At 35.8% G+C, this 20,463-nt stretch overlaps 2 protein-coding genes across 2 annotated transcripts; one reads left to right on the top strand and one right to left on the bottom strand.

The window, feature by feature from the left end:
* Positions 1-702: 702 nt before the first annotated feature.
* Positions 703-5,108, bottom strand: LOC123270083. The gene is made up of 3 exons (XM_044736018.1): positions 3,817-5,108; positions 2,072-3,742; positions 703-713 (listed from the first exon to the last, which is right to left on the bottom strand). Exons 1-3 carry the CDS (start codon positions 4,484-4,486, stop codon positions 703-705), a joined length of 2,352 nt encoding a protein of 783 aa, XP_044591953.1. The 5' UTR covers positions 4,487-5,108.
* Positions 5,109-16,297: 11,189 nt separating this feature from the next.
* LOC123270082 lies at positions 16,298-20,062 on the top strand. Its single transcript, XM_044736017.1, has 2 exons — positions 16,298-16,519; positions 16,733-20,062. The coding sequence occupies exons 1-2, from the start codon at positions 16,298-16,300 to the stop codon at positions 20,060-20,062; spliced, it is 3,552 nt and encodes a 1,183-aa protein (XP_044591952.1).
* Positions 20,063-20,463: the final 401 nt, after the last annotated feature.

Genomic DNA, 20,463 nt, shown 5'->3' with positions numbered 1-20,463 from the left:
CTGTAGTATTTTGGAAGTTATAACACCAATTAAAGATGAAATTTTGAAAATCGTTAATAATCAAATAGAAGTAAAATTTTTTAATGCAGCACTAAAGAATTATCAACTGATGTTAAAGTGAAACATGAAAATTTATAAAGTTCCGTATAATCATCCATTTTATACTTAATAATTAACCCCATTGTAAATAAAAATATTGGAAATCAATTTCACATGATTATTACACTCTTAATCATCATTAACGATTACAATTGCATTTGTAAAATATTTTGTAACTTTTACTTCACATCAGTTGAGAATAATTAATGTTTTTTACTTTATTTATTTATTTATTTTTATTTTATTTCCTTTATATACATCTCAACAGCCTAATGGCCAATAACAGAGATACAAAAAGATACAAATGTTATTCTGAGTGGCGCATGACAGCTAACGTTCTTTAATAATACAAAGTTTATTATTATTTTTCAGTATAACAAAAATTATAATTATAATTATACTTTAACTTAACTTTATACAGAGTATACACTATATTTAATATACTATATTTAATGTACTATATTCAATGTACTGTACTGTAGCTGGATGATATTAGGATATATTTTTAAAAAAAAAGATTGGTGGTCTACTCATCTGGAGTTAACTATGATTGAAGCTATGGCACTGACACTGATGCTTGACATACAATCGAATAGATCAATATTACTGTCCTGCTGTACAATGAAGTTACAAATGTTAATTAATCTATATAAAGGTGAAGAAAGCGTGAAGTTATTCTTCAACCGGGGTGGGTAGAAAGGCTGATCTGATCGTAGCATTCGTTGAGGTACTAATATAGGTAACCTTTCAAGGATCCTGGGACAATCTATATTATTAGAAATTATACCAGCTACCAAAAGTATCGATGCGCAGGTCCTTCTTTTCTCTAGAGTTAAGAGATTTGCATCAACACACATATTTAGATAATCAAATCCCCTAGCTGGGTAGATTCCAAATTTTTTAAATGAGAAATATTTTACAAATTTCTGCTGTACTCTTTCAATATTGCTTATTTGATTCTTATAAGTTTGTGACCAGACTACTGCAGCATATTCTAGCTTCGGTCTGACAAGTGCTACGTAAAGGGCTTTAATTACACTTAGATTCTTAAACTTTTTAGTGGATCTAATTACAAATCCTAGTGTTTTTGTTGCTGCTCGTACTATATTTGTGTAGTGATCATTGAAAGTCAATTGGGTGTCATAAGTTATACCCAAATCATTAACTGTACAGACGCTATCTAATATTGCCCCGTCGATATTGTAATTATACAAGATTGAGCTTTTGAATTTGTGAAATGAAATTATTTTGCATTTAGTTTGATTTAAAAAGAGTTTATTACATTTGCACCAGTTGACAAAAATATTCAGGTTGTCCTGTAAGAAGGTACAATCATTTATACTATTTATGGCAAGATATATTTTTGTATCGTCAGCAAATAGATCAACGAATACTGATAGCATAAATCCAACATCATTAATAAATATAAGAAAGAGTAATGGACCAAGGTTTGATCCTTGCGGAATTCCTGATGTTGAATAGTATACTTGAGAAAGAAAACCATTGTAAAGTACTTGGTTTTTTCTGTTTGTAAGATAGGATATCATGAGATTGTTTATTTGCTCCGGTAAGCCAAGTTTTATTATTTTGTCTATTAGTATATTAATGTCTACCTTATCGAAAGCCTTAGAGAAGTCAGTGTGAATAACATCTACCTGATTCCCACAGGATATATTGTCCGTAATATATTGAGTGTATGGAAGTAGGTTTGTTATTACAGATCTCTTCTTCAGAAATCCATGCTGAGAAGGTGCAATATAAGGTGTAAAGTACACTAGACAAATATCATATAAAATCATTTCAAAAATCCTAGCGAATGCCGGTATAATAGAGATAGGTCTGTAGTTTTCTATAATTGTTTTATCACCAGACTTATGAATTGGACAGACTTTTGCTGTCTTCCAAACGGTAGGAAAGACACCTTTAACTAGACAGTCCTGGAAAATTATTTTTAGCGGAAAAATTAATGCACCTGAGCATTCCTTGACAATTTTACAAGGGATACCATTGAGGCCAGCTGACATTTTGTTAGGGAGTTTTTTTATGCAGCGCATTATATCCAGTTCAATTGGTAATTCAACACCACCTATGTGATTAAGATTACAGACTTTAAGGCGGGAGAACACTTCATCATCAAGTCGTTCGTATACGCTACTAAAAAATAATGCAAAAGAATTTACAATCTGCTGAGAGTCATCAACATAGTTATTATCTATGACAAAGCTACTAGGAAATTGTTTGTTGGTTTTTTTTGATTTGATGTGACTCCAGAAGGATCTGGGATCCGAGAGGAGTTTTTCCTCAGTTTTTTTGATATAATTCTTATATGCTAACTTGATTTTTGCTTTAAGAACTTTCCTGATGTACCTGTATTGTTCATGAAGATAAGATGATGTATCTATACTTTCTTTATATTTATGGTGAAGTGTTTCTTTCATCTTACAGTCATATATGATATCAGCTGTAAACCACGGAGGATATTTGGAGGGTTTGTAATTGTGAGTTTTGATCCTAGGTACTGATTTAGAAATTGCTAAGTCCAGTTGGTTGTAAAGATATTTACACTTTTCATCAGGTGAAGGATATTCAGATAAAGGTTCCCAACTTATAAGTTCTAGCTCAGATAAGAGTCGCGATATATCAATTTTATGGAAGTTGTAAATTCCCAGAGGTTTCTTTGTAACAAATTTAGGTCTTACCAGATTAGTGGAAACAAGGATCCTTAACGCCGGGTGGTAAGAGTCAGATTTTACCAGAGGAGATTGATCCTCATTAACCATACATTCAATCGATGATAATACTAAGTCAAGAATTCTATCATGACTGTTCAATACTTCATTGAATTGTCTTAAGTTGTTAAATAATGAGAAATTAATTAGTAGATCAGCCTTCCTATCCAATCCACCAGCCAAAGAGTTTAAAAATTGTGGAGAGTTAAAGTCACCCAGTAGTACCAAAGCTTCAGCTTCCATTGCAGAGTGTGACGAGAGCAATTCAAGGAGATCGGAGTAGATATGTGTAGGCAGGTCAGGTGGAATATAAATATTTACTATATGAGTTTTAATATTAAGATTAGTAATTAAAATTCCCACGATCTCAACCTGGGGGAAGAGTTGATGAATGTTATCAAATTTTAAAGGCACTACATTCAGAGTATTCCTGCATGCAATCAGTACACCTCCACCCGATCTTCTGAACTCCTCTCGTCGATCACATCTAAAAACAGAATAATTATTATTAAATATTTCGCTATTATGAACTCCTGACTTAAGCCATGTTTCGGAAAAAGCAAAAATGTCATACTCAACCATATATGTTTTACTAAAGATGTCATCCAGCTTAGTATTTAATCCTCTAACATTCTGATAATATAATGTAAGTTCAAAAGAACTTAAGTTTAAGTTGTTGACGCTCTTGGAGTCGAAACTGAAGTATTTTGACGACCCTGAACTATGATCGGTTGACCGTTTCGACTGACAATCTTCAAATTCTTCTCTCCAGCTGCTATCCTCTCCTGAAGTTGTTGTTGGACTAGCTTCTGCTCCTTCCTTTGGAGTACTGTGCGATCGTGAACGATTGAGAGGTTCTTTACTGGTAGTAGAAAGTTTTTCGTCCTCTTTGCCTTTATCAAACCCGATATTATCTGATCAACAGAAATGTAATTAGCAAAAGTAACCTTGATTGGTCTTGGGTGAAGCGATTCTGAGGAAAATTTACCAATTCTAGAACACGAAACTATTTCAACCTTGTTTACAAGAGTGTCGCATATTCCTTGTACTTGACTTAAATCATTTGATAGACGTTCTGAAGATGATACTGAATTAGGTTCGTTAATTCCAAGAAATAATGCATTGTTTCTTCTAGCCATTCGATCATCAACCTCCCTCAGTAATACTATGTTGTCATTTAAACATTGAGTCTCAGAGATTCTGTTAGTGAGCTCTGTAATTTTTTCATTATTAGTGTTGATTGTGTTTGCATTCAACTCAATTCTAGTGTCAAGTTCAGTGACTGTATTTTTTATTGAGCTAATTCTCTTTTGAAATTGCTCTGTGAAGGTTTGCACTTGAGACTTTAGTCCGTTTACACTGGTAATGACAGGAGCTAATTCAATTTTGATGTCATTTTTGAAGTCTTTTCTTAGTGCGAGCATTTCTAGTTTGAGCATGTCGCGGATTTCATCAGAAGTGGATGCAGATCCTCTTCTTCCGCAACATCTTTGGAAGATACCACCAGATAGAGGCACGGCTTGTTTTGCACAACTGGGATGATAGTATGATTGACAGTTAGTACATTGTGCATGTTCTTTTGCGATACTTGATGAACACCCACGACATTTAGCGCCGACCGGAGTATTGGCTTGTTTATTGTCTTTAGCTTCACTCATTATGTTAATAAGAATCTACTACACCGTAAAAAAATATATAGATTATGAACACAATGATTTACACTATTGTTTATATTGGAATGTCACTTGTTAAGGTTACTTATTTTATCTTTATAGTTTATGGCAGGTGAATACGGCACTGGGCTGATAAAGTTGTCTAAAGTCACGTATATATGCGCCCTGGAGTATTACATTACATGAACACGGCACTGAGCTTAATAAAATTGGCTAATACCACGTTACTAATAAATATTCTCAGAAATATATCATAATCCAAAAATATATTGGTTAATATAATATGATGATATTGAATAACACTTTCCCTGAGAATATGTTCATATAATTATGCCAATTTGGAGCAATAAATGTTCTTTTAATTTCAGTGTTTAATTTTTTATATAATGACGCCACGTGTAAGGTGGCTAAAGTAACTGCCTATGTGCGGTTTATAGAAAAGCTAATTATTGTTGATATTAAAACACAGATTACAGTAGTGAATTAATTAATATATTAAAAAATGATTTAGTCACACTATAATATGCAATTTATAATTAGTTAATGCAAAATAGTAACTGTTATTCACTAATAAATACGGAGCTCTATGAGTACGTGTGTACGTAGTTAGCGCAAGCGCAGATTTGAGGTTGCAATGTAATTAATTTTATTTTGACTTTGAACTTTTTTTGTAGATGGATCATTGTCGTGACGATTACCGTGAACTCCTGTAATTATCATCGATATTTTTGAGTGCTACTACCATAAATATTACATTTAAGCGTCCTGGAGCCGTCCATCATGCAAGGTGGATGGCTAAAGCAATATATAGTTTAAAAATTCTTTTATTTAGAAATAAATTTCATCTTACTAAATCAGAAATAGCTGGATTACGAGAACTTAGTTTATTTATCATAATATTCTATTTAAAAGCTTGGTATACTGCGCCGTGTGCCATAGCAGCACCTAATAATGATTTAACTTTAATTAAAGAATTAATTTCATATAAAAGATTTAATAATACTATTTCACGGGCATGTTCAGAATAATTAGCCGATCACTTTTGGTATTTAAATAACGAGTTGTCTGTTTTATCTCTCTTTGATGAAACTGTTTCAGTTGAAAAAAAAAGAAGAATAGTTCATGCTTTAAAAAACTGTGAAACCAATGAAACTACAACGAGTCGTTTTATAATCGATGAGAAAAATTTAGAGTCATTATTAAATAAAGATATTAGTCAATTTGTATCTATGAGATCGATAAATCTGTTTAAATCGTTTGATTTGTCGTATGATTTCATTGATGAGGATGTAACTTTGTGGCCTCAGAATCTGAATTACAAAAGAAACTTGGAGTATTTTGAGAAACTTCAAGTTGTAAATGATGTAGCAGAACGCGGCGTGGCATTGATAGAGCAGTATAATCGATGCTTAACGTAAAATGAAGAACAGCTTCAGTATTTATTGCAAGTAGTGACAGAAAACAGAAAACGATATCCTAATTGCAATAAAAATAATTTTATAAAACTGTAATATTTTCAAGTTAGAAAAAATTTTATGAATTGTTGTTAAATATTGTTTTTTGTTATAAAGAATTGATTGTTTAATAGAATTTATTAGTATTTGGTAGAAAATAAAATAAATTTGTTATAAAAGAGACCCAAAAATCATTTGTTTGATAATTTTAACCTTTATATTTATGTATTTGTACTTTTTGTGAGTTACGTATGGAGTAAATAAGCAAAAAAAAAATTAAAATCTCAAATTAACAGAATTCAATTGATTTTACAAAAAAAAAAAACAATATCAATATAAAGTATGATTTTTTTTTGCAATTTTATTGGAAAATATTTGAAATTTTTGATTGGTGTTATTTTTGATTGCAAATATCTTTGAAACGGTTGATCTGAGAAACTTTGACCTTCAAACGTTTTTTTGTAGAGCGTGAAATTTTCTATAAGACTTTTATCTGGGATATCGCGTAAACAAGCCATTCTGAAGTAATTAAAATTCATGAATAAAAAAAAAGTTTTCTCGTGTTATTTAAATAGAAAAATTACAAATGAATTGAGGCAAACCTTAATATCAATACTAAGGGCTCTAATAAACGCCAAAATTTTTGTATTTAAATGTACTTTCAACTTTTCAACACCATTAAAAAAAAAAAATTTTTTTTTTTTTAAACACCCTAATATATATATATATATATATATATATATATATATATATATATATATATATATATATATATATATATATATATATATTGTGACGTTATTTTTGTGATAGGGGTCTATGTTAAGTGAACGTCACAAAGCACAGTCCTATAAAGCTATCTTTTCTTGCCTCTAGTGATAACTCAAAATCATACTATTTAGTTCGAGTTTTTAATTGATTAAATTATGATAATACAGCGGTGGATAACGCAGGTATTTCGGCTATCAAGTAAGGCTATAAGTAGGGATACAGTAGAGTAGTTAATATCACGTTAATATCACGTGGTATAGTCGCGTTATAGGGAAGGGGTATCGTCGCTTTCAAAAAAAATATAACAAGGATTGTATACAAAACTACACGGGAAAAAATTTCTGGGAAAATTTACGATACAACTATTGTAAAGCTGGACTATACTTTTATTACTATTAATTGTCAAATATTTTAGAAGAAAAAATACTATTTATTCATGAAAAATTACAATATTACTATTGTAAAAAGTAAGAGATGAAAATTTCCAGTGCTGCCTCTGTATCTTTCCAATAGAACTATAGCAAATTTTACAATAGTTGAATTGGAATGTTTCTCAATTAGTGTGAGTGATGGCCGTGACAGCGCTAGACTCCGAGTTTATGTAAATGTTAAATCTTATGGGTCTTAGTTTACCTCGGATAGCGTAGAGGGAGAGTCTCTGGCTGCCACCACAGTGTTCTGGGTTCGATTCCCAGATAACACGAAAATTTTGGTTTCTTTTTTCGATTACTATACAGGTACCAATTAGTCCAACCTTCTATCTCCCTCCCTCCCTAATATTTCTTTTAAAAAAACCAACTGTGAATTTTTACAATAGTTGAATTGTAAAGTTCACAAACACATATTGTATAATTTGCTCTATAGTATCCGACTTTTTAAGACTCTTGCTAGTCTTATTTGTTGGATAAAATTTACAATAGTAGATCGTAAAAATTACTAAATGAGAAGTATAGTCCACCGATACTATTTTATTTAGTAAAAATTACAATAGTAAAATAGTAAAAACTCCTTCAATTTTCTTTCCGTGTAGGGCTTTTTATGCAATCGACAAAAATATATATCGGCGGAAAAATACTAGAACCAGTCCAATAGCAAATTTCATAATTGGCATAGCGGAATAGGACATAATTTTGAGACTACACATATGATATGGTACTCAAATTAAAGTTTATTTAAAGAGCTTTCAGATGGAATTTACAGAGTTTTAATAAGTTATCCCATTCAAAAGTTATTCGAGTAAGAAAGTGAAAAAATATGAATTTTTATGATTTTCAAAATTTCGAAATCCTGGCATTTCTAAATTATTTGACCGATTAAGACGCTTGCACGTGTTAATGTGTAAGTAAATATGTGTGACTACGTTAGCTATAGAAACTAGTTAGTCATACAGTTAGTTGTGTCTTTGTTTGGCACATACTTTACTGGACACTGGCGCTCTCTCTCTAACAAATAAAGAGACTTTATTTTTAATTAATAATTAATTATCTATGCGGTTAATTGAAAAATGGCTAAGGACTTTTCGTCTCAGAATTATTTTTTTCATCAGATGTTACAATGGCGTCCGTGACTTTTGGGACACCCTGTATATATATTAGGGTGTGCCAAAAAAATCGGATATTTTTTTTTTCACTTTCCGCTCAAAATATCGTAAAAGATGTCGAAACAAAAGGCATGTCCAATGGAGAGTTCTTAATTTTAATTTTAAGAGGTCCTCTATTGATTCGGAATTTTTTCCCATTTAAATAACACGGGAAAAATTTTTTTTTTTATTTTTACTGCCGCAACGTCTGAAGATTTCATTTTTTCATAAAATAAACTATTAGACCTCATTTGGGATTGAATTTTGAACAAAAAATTTCCTTGGGTCATATTGCTACCATCGAAGCCTGACCTTTTATAATGCTTTACAGTATCAATTTTCCCCAAATTTCGTGTTTTTCGTAATTTTTAGCTAAACTATCCAAGATAGAACAAAAAGTCGAATGACAATTTTGTAGTCCATTTGACGCACTACAAAAAACAATTTTTTGTATCATCAATATTTTCAAAGTTACAGACCAACAAAATCCTATTTTTCTAATTTTTAGCTTTGTTCAAGGGAACCATCGATAAAAATACAAAAAATTTGGTTCTTATTTTTTAGTACATCAAATTTGCTACAAAATTGTATAAGAAAGATTCGTTGTCTCCGCAATAGCTCAGAGTAACAAGCCTGATAAGTCATATTTTCATAATTTTTCAACTATATTTTCTAAATTATTGACGATAAATGACAAATTTCAATTGAAAATTTAAAGTATATTCAATTCTCTAAAAAGTTAGTCTAGATTAATTTTTTACATTATAACTTGCTTAATAAGTTAACAAATATTATTGTTATTTATTTCGTTTTTGGTCTGTTGAGGTTATTTAAACAATTCTCAAGACAACCCTGATTAAGTTAACATATTAAAAATGATTTGACACGTTCCACTTCCACAAGATATATTATTAAAAATAAGAAAATTGAATGATTAACAAGTATTTAATATAGTAAAAAATCTAATCCTTTCTGATGCTTTTTATTTCTTTTTTCGCAGAAGAGAGTATTACCGAAAAATTATGTTTTTTTTTACATACCTCAACATTTTCATGATAGTTTTTTTATTTTTACTGTGCGTTTCTATTGTTTGTAATAGGCCACTTTTAGCGACACCTGTTAAGGCGTAGTTTCTCTAATTTTACATTTTTGAATTGAATTTTAAAGGAAATTTTAATTGAGTTCTTATTTTATTTTATGCCCATTGGTTGGATTTGCCGCGACCGAGTCGCCCTCGCGTGTAGAAACTCGAACGAAGCTCGATTGCGCACGAAACCAAAATCTAATGCGATAATACGTAATTTAATTTAGTAAGTAAGTAGCTTTAAGTTAGATTTAAGTACTTAATAATTGTGGCGGTACTAACGACGTCGGCCACGAACCCGCGAAGAGAAACAACGAGGATCATCGACGTGGGTAACCTGCAAGATCATCAACGACGGGAGGATGGCTATCTCGAGAGCGAGCGAAACGACGGACTGATCGGAACTTGAAGTGAGCAATCGACGCATGCGTGAAGGTCTAAAGCTAGCTGTCGAGTGCGCCAATGCTCCAGCCAATACATCATTCAAAACGTCGATATTGGAAAATTGGACTTACGGTGCCATCTCTGGAGTTCACAGCTAACGACGGACCGAGGAGAGAGGGGAGAGACGAAGAATGCGAGATGTGCTGTTTTTTCTTTCTTCCACGTTTTCGACTTGCCGTGTGCGGACACGTTTTTACGATACTTAGTTTTTTTTGTTATTTTTGGGGAAAATCCTTGAGTATTTCTTGCGTTTGAAATCTAACGTATATTTTAATTAGCCACGACGTAGTGTGCTGATTTTGGGTTACCGAAAAATAAAGGCAGTGTGACGATAAGTAACTGTTGCTAATTAGATACTCGACGAAAGCGTCATAAAGTACGACGCGTGTTTTGGTGTGATTGTTAGTCGACGTGTCCGTGTTCCGAAAAGAATCAGCAAGTATCCTCGCCGAGGAATCCATTATCCAAGAGTCCAACGTGGAAGCCGAGAGCGACTTGGTGGCAGAAACAGCCCAGGAATAACTTCAGATCGACGCTGTGACCAGGGTGAGTGGCTTTGTCTCAATTGAAGTAGCTCGTGGGATTCAATTTTGTTAATTAAACAGTTGGATTGGGTTCATTAAACAATTAATTTATTTATTACTAATTGTACTCGACACTAGTTGAGTCATAGGGTAAAAACGTCAAGGCTAAGTTGAGTCAGTCAGCAGAGATAATCCCACGAGGTATTTAGGTACCACCATATATTTTTTTTGTGTGTGTTTACGGTTGTTTAATTATTATTGTTCGTTATAAGAATTACGTTGGTTGATTTTGTACTCCCGGGGTAATCGATGAGTTCGATTACCCATTGATCGAGCTTCGGGTTCGTGCGATTTACCGACGTTGAGTAAGAGGTTCGCCTACGGAGAGGGAACCCGAGAAACGGCTGCCGCGTCCGAGACAGGCAATCGGACGTAAGTTGTCCACTCTCAGCGGAGCGTTTGGGACTTAGAATAGAATTTGAACTGTGTGAGACTCAGTGACAGAGAACTGAGTGATTATTTAATTTTCTTTTACTTAAGTATTTAATTTAATTATTGAGTGAATTCGACGATTGAATTTTATTATTAAAGTTTAATTAAATTCGGCGAATAGATTATTTAAATCTTGAAATTTAATTTAGCTATTCTTAATTGAATTTTGGCGCATCGATTATCGAGTTTACTTATTTATTTAATCGTTATTAATTAAAGCAAGCGGAGATTTATTTTTTTTTGTGTTGTTATTAATATTAATTAATCATCATTAATTAAAGCCGGCGATTCGATTTATTTCTTTCAGTTAATAAATAGTTATTAACTGAATTTAGCGAAGATTAATTTTTTTTGTTAATTTACTGAAATTAACTGAATTGATGCAACGATTTATGTTTTATTATCTTGCTTAATTGTATTTACTTGAGTTCAGCGAAGATTATTGTTTTATTTATTTAATTAATTGCCGTTAATTAATTTGAGCGAAGATTGATTTTTCTGATTCGATGGTTATTAATTTAGCTGAGCGAAGGTTCATTATTTTTTTTGGTATTTAGCGAGTTATTATTAAATGGATTATTATGATTAAATCACTGTTATTATTGCTGCGACTTTGAACTTTTTCCTTATTCGGGTTGCGAACTGCGAATCGACGAGAGCGTCGACGATTATTGTTATTAATTTTCTTTGTGTTTACTTTCGTGATTTGTCAATATTAACCAATCGTTTCCATTTATTGTTAATAAATTCATAATTTAATTTTCTTTATTAATTTTTTTAATTAGTTGCGAATTAATGCGAGCAATCCCGAATACTTTCCTCGTTCTTCTATAATTAAGTCGTACCCTTAAGGCCCGCTACCCGACGAAGAGAGTCCCGGACCGGAGTAGCCGGAAATCGACGTGATCGGAGCAAAGCTCCTGGCGCCCAACAACAGGTAAAGCAGGTAGGCCAGATTATTTATTTCGGACTTCGTCCTCGCTAACGCACGGGGACGGAATTACCCGTTATATGTTTTTTAAGTTATTATTTTTTTTTCGTATCTATTTATTTATTTATTTATTACCATTGCTACAAAATAAACATAATTGTTCAACAAATTACTTTAGTCACATAGTAATCCAGGATAAAACCTTTCATATCTAACCTTTCACAATTTTACATTGTAAAACTTATTACATTTTTCCTAATCTTTCCCGTACTGAAAAAAAAATATATGCCACATATACGGGGGTAAAAAAAAAGTACGTGGCGTATATATTTTATATGTGCGACGTATATGTATTTTTGTCAGCATATATGCGCATATATATTTTTTCAGTGTGGATTTACGACATATTAAATTATAAAAAAATTTTTTATATTCTATATTGACGTGTTCATGTTAATATTCACTTTTTGACTCTATTGTCTTTCATAATAATTGGTCCTTAATTGAGGTTGGTTTTTTTAAGAATCATTATCGTATCAACAATTATACCAGTTTATTGATGAACAATGTCTTGTAAAACAAGTAAAAATTACATTAACTTGGTTGGATTCGAGTCAATAAGTGATTTGAAATTACCCACGAATCGTGATGTTTTATGTTTATTTTTCTATAAACATCGAACAGATAAACTATTCATTCGCGAAAGTGCTAGATTTGTTCTGTGTGAGGTTTTCAAAGTGAGGAATAAGTTCACATTACCAGGAAACAATTCACATCGTTCAATTGGAAAAATTGAAAAATTACATAAAAACTGGCAAAAAGGTCAAGTACATAAAGCTCGCAAAAAATCTCCCGCACAACAATTGGCCGAAAAAACTTTTATCAATTCTCTCGACAAACTGTTCGATATTGCACCGCAGAATGTTTTGACAACATTAAGCTCACCACAAAAGAAAGTTTTGATTGCTAGTCGGGAAATTTGCAAACGTAGTCAGTTGATAAAGATTTCAGCCAATATTGAAGATGTACAAAATACATCGACCTTTTGTGTGGAAGATAATTCAAATTTTATTTCGATGGAAAGTGCTGGGACAAATGTAAATACTAATAAAGTTGATGAAGCAGGTAAAATCGAATGGTTACTCATATCTTTCATTTTTAATAATCCACTTTAAAGAATTCTTCTCACAGCAATAACTTTACGATTCATTTTTAGTTTATTATTCTGTGAATGATTTTTACACAGTAAAAAAATTTCCGTCTAATTTAAGACAAATATTTGTTTTACTGACTGTTTTTACACAAACTAATGTTAATTCAACATTCTTGTGTGTTAAATCAACACATGAGAATGTGAAATTCTACACACTAGAGTGTAATATTCTACACAAAAATTTTTATACTTTACGCAATGACAAAAAATTTTTTACTGAGTAAATGTACTGTGAATAGTCTATACTAACGTCATAATTTTTATATTCTTCACTTACTTGATAGGCAATTTGCTCACACTTTACTAATGCTTTATGTAATACTGTACATTACTGAAAATATACGAGCAATTTCACTAGAAACCAAATATATGAGTTTTCGGCTATTTAAGATAAAAGTAATATTCTATCATCATTTACAATAGACCTGAAAGTTGTTTACATTTTCAAATGAGTGTGAGCTTAATGTTTATGAAGTTCTCGCAATTCAAAAGATCTTTTTTATGAGCTAATAACATTCAATTTTTTTCTTCTTTTTTTTTAATGATTATTTTTCTATAATTTCTATTTATAGTCTCTTTGTTACCTCTTTCACAACATTCTACCACTTCTACTATATCAATTCAATCAAATCATTCTACTACTTCTGATTTTTTCGATGAGCTAGCTGTTGAAGCAAAACTAAAAAAATTAAAACTTATGACACCAGAAGTTGTTTTGGCAATGGATAGAGCGAATGTGAGTAGTAGACAAGCCACGCATCTTTTTGCGCATTTGCATCAGTTTTAGGAATCAATTTAAATGATGTTTCTGTAAGCCACCGTACGATCCATCGAAATCGGATCGAGATAAGAAAAAAAATTGCCGAAGATTTGAAAACTGATCTACGAGTTGCTCAATACGTTGTCATCCACTGGAATGAAAAGTTGCTGCCTGATATTACTGGTCGGGATAAAGTCGAAAGACTTCCAATAATCTTATCGGGTGTCAATACTCAGCAGTTATTGGGAGTACCAAAACTTGACCGTGGAACTGGTTTAAATCAAGCAATCGCCATCAAGGAAACCATAAATGAGTGGAATATTTCAGATCGGATTAAAGCTATGTGCTTTGACACATGTGCGACAAATACAGGTAAATGATTTAGTAAACAATATTCACCTGTTCCCGAAAAAATATGTGGATCATTCCACCAAACGATGTCATTATTTATAAAGAGTTTTAAGAATTGGTGTTGATATTTTTAGGCAGTTCTCAAAAAAATGGAATAAGCTTTAAAGCTCCAGGACCCAACCACCATGCCAGATGGATGTCAAAAGCTCTATACGCTTTGAAACTGTTTATGTTTCGAAAACAGTTTCAAATGAATTCCACTGAGATAAATGGACTAAGATATGTCTGCTTATTCCTCGTCGAATTTTATGTCATTTCATGATTTCAAGCACCTTCTGCGATAAAGTCACCTAATCAAGATTTGAATATGGTTAAAAATTTATATCAATACTGTTCTGTTCATAAAAAAATTGCTGACGCAGCAAGCTCGACATTATTAAGAAATTTGTGGTACTTATCCGAAGAGTTAGTCGGTTTAGCGTTATTTGATAACAGTGTACCCTTACAAATTAAAAAGCAAACCGTAGCTGCAATGAAAGTGCGAAACAGTAATGCTGCAAACTCGAAAAAGTTTATTGCCAAAGATATTAGCTTGTTATTATCGAAAAATCTCTGTGATTTTACTAGCAAGCAATCATTGCTTTTATTTCAACAGTTTGAATTACCGCATCAATTCATGGACAAGGATCCAGATTTCTGGGCATCTGATCAAAGTTATTTACGCTGTAAATCAGTGCTGTTTGACTTACAAGTGATTAATGATCTCGCTGAACGAGGCGTAGCATTAATTCAGGAGTACAACAACTGTTTGACCAGGAGTGAAGAACAAAGGCAATATTTATTGCAAGTTGTTGAAGAGCATAGGAAAAAATTTCCTAACGTTACTGAGAGTTGCTACATTACTAAGTTACAAACTGTTCGGTGAACAAGGCCCAGTAGCGATTAACTCGCCCCTGGGGGACTCCCAATTTCACGAGCCGCACCTGTCGACCGCTAGTTCTCGCAAAAACTAACCGCCTATGAATGCTTAGCTTGACTGATCACGCCATGTCTCGGTGGTGTGATTGGCTGATCGCTCCGCTGACATGCGCAATCAGCCTTCTTCCCCAAGTCGACGAAGAAGAAGACGCATTATTATTATTATCTTTCGCTTCTACGCTTTCGCTGCATCAAGTCGCCATTAGTATTTCTTTAGTTTCGCTTTTCGTTAATAAACCGCATTTCGCTTATTTAATAATTTAATTTGCTTAAATTAATTGTTAATAATTCGCTTTAGTTTGTTATAGATAATTTGTGTTAATTGTGCATTCATTTCACCGCTTTTACAGTGCCGGCAGAGTGTTCAACCACGTGTCAACCGGCTTCGCTTTTGCAAACCACGCTGTAATTTATAAATCCGCTTTTATCTTAACAATCCGCTATTAAATATATTAAATATTGAGTGTATTTAATGTAAATAAATTCCTAGTGTTATTTTTGATAATAATTTACGCGTTTTAATTGAGATATCCAGACCTAAACCTGATCCCCGCTTTTCCGCTCTTTCAGTAATTATTCATTGGTCCCTCGAGCCAGATCAGGCTGGCTCTATCTCAATTAAATTAATTTATTATTCCGCTTGAAAATTGTGCTGTGTTAAGTGAAGTGTAATACCGCTAGGAAAGGTCGAGTGTCAGGAGCATCGCAGAGCACTTCGGGTGCTGCTCCTGATAGTCATTCGTACACCGGTACGCTGAACTTTCCGTTTATTAAGACTGAAAACTCGACTTCGGGCCTTAAATAACCTCGTTATGGAGAATTACACAAGATAGTTGAAAAATGCAATTTGTGCTTCAACTTTCGTGTTCCGCACCGCGCCGCAGATTGCAAGACCGCTCAAGATTGCCAAAAATGTGGTCAACGTCACCACATGTCCATCCATTTTGGATGCACCAACGAAACCAGCTTCACCGCAGTCTACATCTTCCGCACAGGCAACTAATCGTTCCCTTTAGACCGTTTACAACTTGAAATTAACTGTTAATTATTTCAGATCCGCTTTCCGCTTAAGTATTGCTAGCTACCGCCTTAGTCCAGGTACGCCCGCATCATGGTAATCCAATCACCGCCAGAGTGTTGATTGATCAAGGTTCAGAGCTCTCATTTATGAGACAGTCGCTCTTCAAGAAGCTTGGACAACCGCTACAGCGAAACATGGTCATGCTCAAGGGCATTGGCAATGTCTCCGCAGGAAGCTCACTAGAAGTGAGCACAATTGAGCTTCGTTCGCTGTGTACGACCGCATCAATGCATGTCAGCATGCATATTCTACCAACACTGACGGTAGATCTTCCATCGTTCGTGATCACTGATCCGAAATGGCCGCATCTTGAGAATCTCAAGCTCGCTGACCCGCAGTATCTACAGCCACGCCCTGTAGATATTATTCTAGATGCATGACCAGCCGCACAGATCATGAACGCAGAGATTTAACGAGGACCTCGCAATGCTCCTATTGCACAATCCACCACGCTTGGTTGGATTGTCTATGGAGCTGTCACCGCTAAACACGCTTCAACATCACACGCAGCACTACATGCGTCAGTAGATACTGAATTACAAGACGCTATCGCTAAGTTTTAAGAACAGGAAGAAGTTCCATCAAGAAATTTACTGCTCAACACCGCTGAAGAAGACGAATGTGAAATTCACTTTCGTCAAACGCATTATCGACAGCCTGATGGACGCTACGTAGTGAGATTACCGCTTAAGGCCCTTGAGAGTCAACTTGGCGACTCTATCAACGCAGCTATGGGGTCACTCCGCAGATTAATAACTCGCTTGTCGCGAGAAAGAGAATATTCTGACATGTATCGTGCATTCATGGCAGAATACATTCAACTAGGACACATGGTACGAGTACCAGTCAACGAATTGCCCGCAAACGCTTACTTCTTGCCTCACCATGGGGTATTGAAGCTTGATAGTGCCACTACGAAGCTCCGCACAGTGTTCAATGGTTTCTGTGCAACATCTACAGGAATTTCATTGAACGACATTCTCCACGCAGGACCCAAAACGCATATTGACATTTTTGATGTGATGTTGAGAATCCGTTGCAGCAGGATTCTATTCGCTACTGACATCACCAAGATGTTCAGACAGATTGAGGTCGACTCGCTTGATTGGCCGCTTCAGTGCATTCTCTGGATAGATGAGAATGACTTCATAGACGCTTACTGTCTCAAGACAGTCACATACGGAACCGCTAGTGCACCTTTTGACGCAGTACGTGTGCTTATCCAACTTTTAAAGGATAAAGGACACCGCTTTCCGCTAGCTGTTGCTCCAATGTTGAAAACACGCTACGTAGATGACATCTACGGTGGAGCAGACAACGAAGAAGACGCTATCAAGGCTGCAGTACAAACAAAAGCTCTGTGTGCAGCAGGCTGCTTCCCGCTTGCCAAATGGGCTAGCAATAGCCCACGGTTACTCGCTGAAGTCACTCCAGAAAAGCAGCTGGATACACCGCTTAAAGAAATCAGTGATGCACCAGTCAAAGTCCTGGGCATGTACTGGAATTCACGCACTGACGCTCTCCAGTTCAAGTACACGCTACCGCCAGAGACGCCCAAGACAAAAAGAGCTATTTTGTCTGAAATCGCTAAGCTGTATGATCCGCTAGGACTTCTCGCACCAATAGTCGTCAAAGCCAAGATCTTTATGCAAAATCTGTGGCTAGATAGAGTGTCATGGGATGAACAATTGTCACCATCACTCATTCACAAATGGACTGGATACCGCGAGGATCTTCGAAACATCGAATCCATCCGCATTCCACGCTGGAATAATATAGCACCTGGAGCAACTATGGAATTGCACGGGTTCTCAGACGCTTCGCAAAACGCTATGGCTGCCGCTGTTTATTTGAGAGTCACTGACGCTGATGGGAACACAAAGGTCTCACTTCTGTGTTCAAAAACGCAAGTAGCACCGCTGAAGACCATGACAGTCCCACTCTTGGAATTATCTGCCGCATGGTTGCTAACACAACTGATACTTCATGTTAAAGAAGTTCAGTCGCTTGAAAATGTCAGGATCAATCTCTGGACTGACTCCGCCGTGACTCTCGCATGGATTAAAAGTCCAGCAATCCGCTGGAAGACATTCGTCCGCAATAGAGTGGGAAAAATCCAAAAAACGCTTCGAGATGTCTCCTGGAAATTTATTCCAGGAAAACAAAACCCCGCTGACTGCGCTTCAAGAGGTATACCTACGCTAAAACTGAAACAACACGCTCTCTGGTGGCATGGACCAACTTGGCTTCATGAACCAGAATCCTCTTGGCCCACTCTGGAGCCTCCAACCGACAACGCAACGCATCAAGAAGAACGCCAAGGTCTGACACTAGTAACTTGGAAAGCAGAAAATTGTCTGCTCCAACAATTATTGTCGCATTACACGCAGCTGTTTCCACGGCTACGGAAGCTTAGCATCTGGCATCGTGCCATCAACCGCTTTAAAAGAGTTCCACAATCTTCGCTGGCCTACCCGCTTACTCCATCAGACCTGAAGTGCGCTAAATTGACCTTGATAAAGTTCACTCAAGGACAATACTTCGCTAGAGAGATTCACACGCTACAAGATGGTGATGGTCTGCCTAAAAATAACAGCATCACTAAGCTGACTCCGTTCATCGACCATCAGGGGGTCCTGAGAGTCGGTGGCCGCTTGAAAAACGTATTGCTGGACCCAGAAGAGAGGCATCCAGCGATTCTACCGCGACAATCACCGCTTACATCAATTTTGATTGATGATTCGCACCGCAAAACGCTTCACAGAGGTACTCAGCTTACGCTCGCTGATTTACGCAAGAGTGTCTGGATCATTGGAGGCCGTGTTCCAGTCAGATCATTTATTTTGCGCTGCGTTATCTGCACGAGACACCGTGGAGAACGCGCTCAACAGTTGATGGGTCAACTACCCGCCGCACGAGTACAGTCAACTCGAGCCTTCTTGCATACAGGACTCGACTACGCTCGACCTATCACGCTGAAAACGTTTCAAGGATGTGGAGCAAGAACATACAAAGGCTGGATTGCAGTCTTTGTATGCATATTCAGTTCAGCTGTACATTTAGAGCTAGTAACTGACTACACCGCTGCCGTTTTCATCGCCGCTTATCGCCGCTTCACTAGTCGCCGAGGTATCTGCCACACGCTATATTCAGACTGTGGAACCAATTTTGTAGGAGCAGATAAAGAGCTGAAACGACTATTCGCTGCAGGATCTCGCACATTACGAGAATTATCAACCTTGATCGCTCAAGATGGCACGAACTGGAAATTCAATCCGCCTGGAGCTCCACATTTTGGAGGAAAATGGGAAGTCGCTGTGAAATCTATCAAATTTCACCTTCGAAGAACAATCGGAGACTCGCTGTTGACGCTTGAACAATATTCAACGCTACTGGCTCAAATTGAAGCCATATTGAATTCCAGACCGCTCACACCACTGAATGAAGATCCTGCTGACCTGGCTGTACTGACGCCAGGTCACCTCTTAATCGGACAGTCACTGACCGCTATCCCAGAGCCATCGCTGACAGATTCACAACCTGCTCGGCTCTCGCACTGGGAACAAGTCAAGCAAATGGTTCAACATTTCTGGAGACGCTACTACCAGGACTGCATCCACCGCTACCAGGCTATTTCAAAGTGGCATCATCGACGCAACCAGATCAAGGTGGGTTCAGTTGTACTGATCACCACTGAGGATCTCCCGCCAACCAAGTGGCCATTAGCCAAAGTAATTGCTGTCCATCCAGGTGAAGATGGACAAATCCGCGTGGTAACTGTTAAGACAGTTAACACAGAGCTGGTACGTCCAATTACAAAGCTCTGTGTCCTGCCGCTAACGCATGAAGAAGATGATCTTGTCGACGCAGCCGCCAACCCGGGGGAGAATGTTCGGTGAACAAGGCCCAGTAGCGATTAACTCACCCCTGGGGGACTCCCAATTTCACGAGCCGCACCTGTCGACCGCTAGTTCTCGCAAAAACTAACCGCCTATGAATGCTTAGCTTGACTGATCACGCCATGTCTCGGTGGTGTGATTGGCTGATCGCTCCGCTGACATGCGCAATCAGCCTTCTTCCCCAAGTCGACGAGGAAGAAGACGCATTATTATTATTATCTTTCGCTTCTACGCTTTCGCTGCATCAAGTCGCCATTAGTATTTCTTTACTTTCGCTTTTCGTTAATAAACCGCATTTCGCTTATTTAATAATTTAATTTGCTTAAATTAATTGTTAATAATTCGCTTTAGTTTGTTATAGATAATTTGTGTTATTTGTGCATTTATTTCACCGCTTTTAC

The sequence above is a fragment of the Cotesia glomerata genome, linkage group LG8 (assembly GCF_020080835.1).
Source record: "Cotesia glomerata isolate CgM1 linkage group LG8, MPM_Cglom_v2.3, whole genome shotgun sequence".
Taxonomy (NCBI): Eukaryota; Metazoa; Arthropoda; class Insecta; order Hymenoptera; family Braconidae; genus Cotesia; species Cotesia glomerata.
This window is presented reverse-complemented; position numbering and strand designations above follow the sequence as displayed.

Coding starts and splice junctions, on each gene's coding strand:
- LOC123270082 (XM_044736017.1), top strand. CDS start 16,298: ATGGTCATGCTCAAGGGCATTGGCAATGTCTCCGCAGGAAGCTCACTA. Junction 16,520..16,732: donor AGTATCTACAGCCACGCCCT/GTAGATATTATT, acceptor TTTTAAGAACAG/GAAGAAGTTCCATCAAGAAA.
- LOC123270083 (XM_044736018.1), bottom strand. CDS start 4,486: ATGAGTGAAGCTAAAGACAATAAACAAGCCAATACTCCGGTCGGCGCT. Junction 3,743..3,816: donor AGTTTCGTGTTCTAGAATTG/GTAAATTTTCCT, acceptor TCTGTTGATCAG/ATAATATCGGGTTTGATAAA.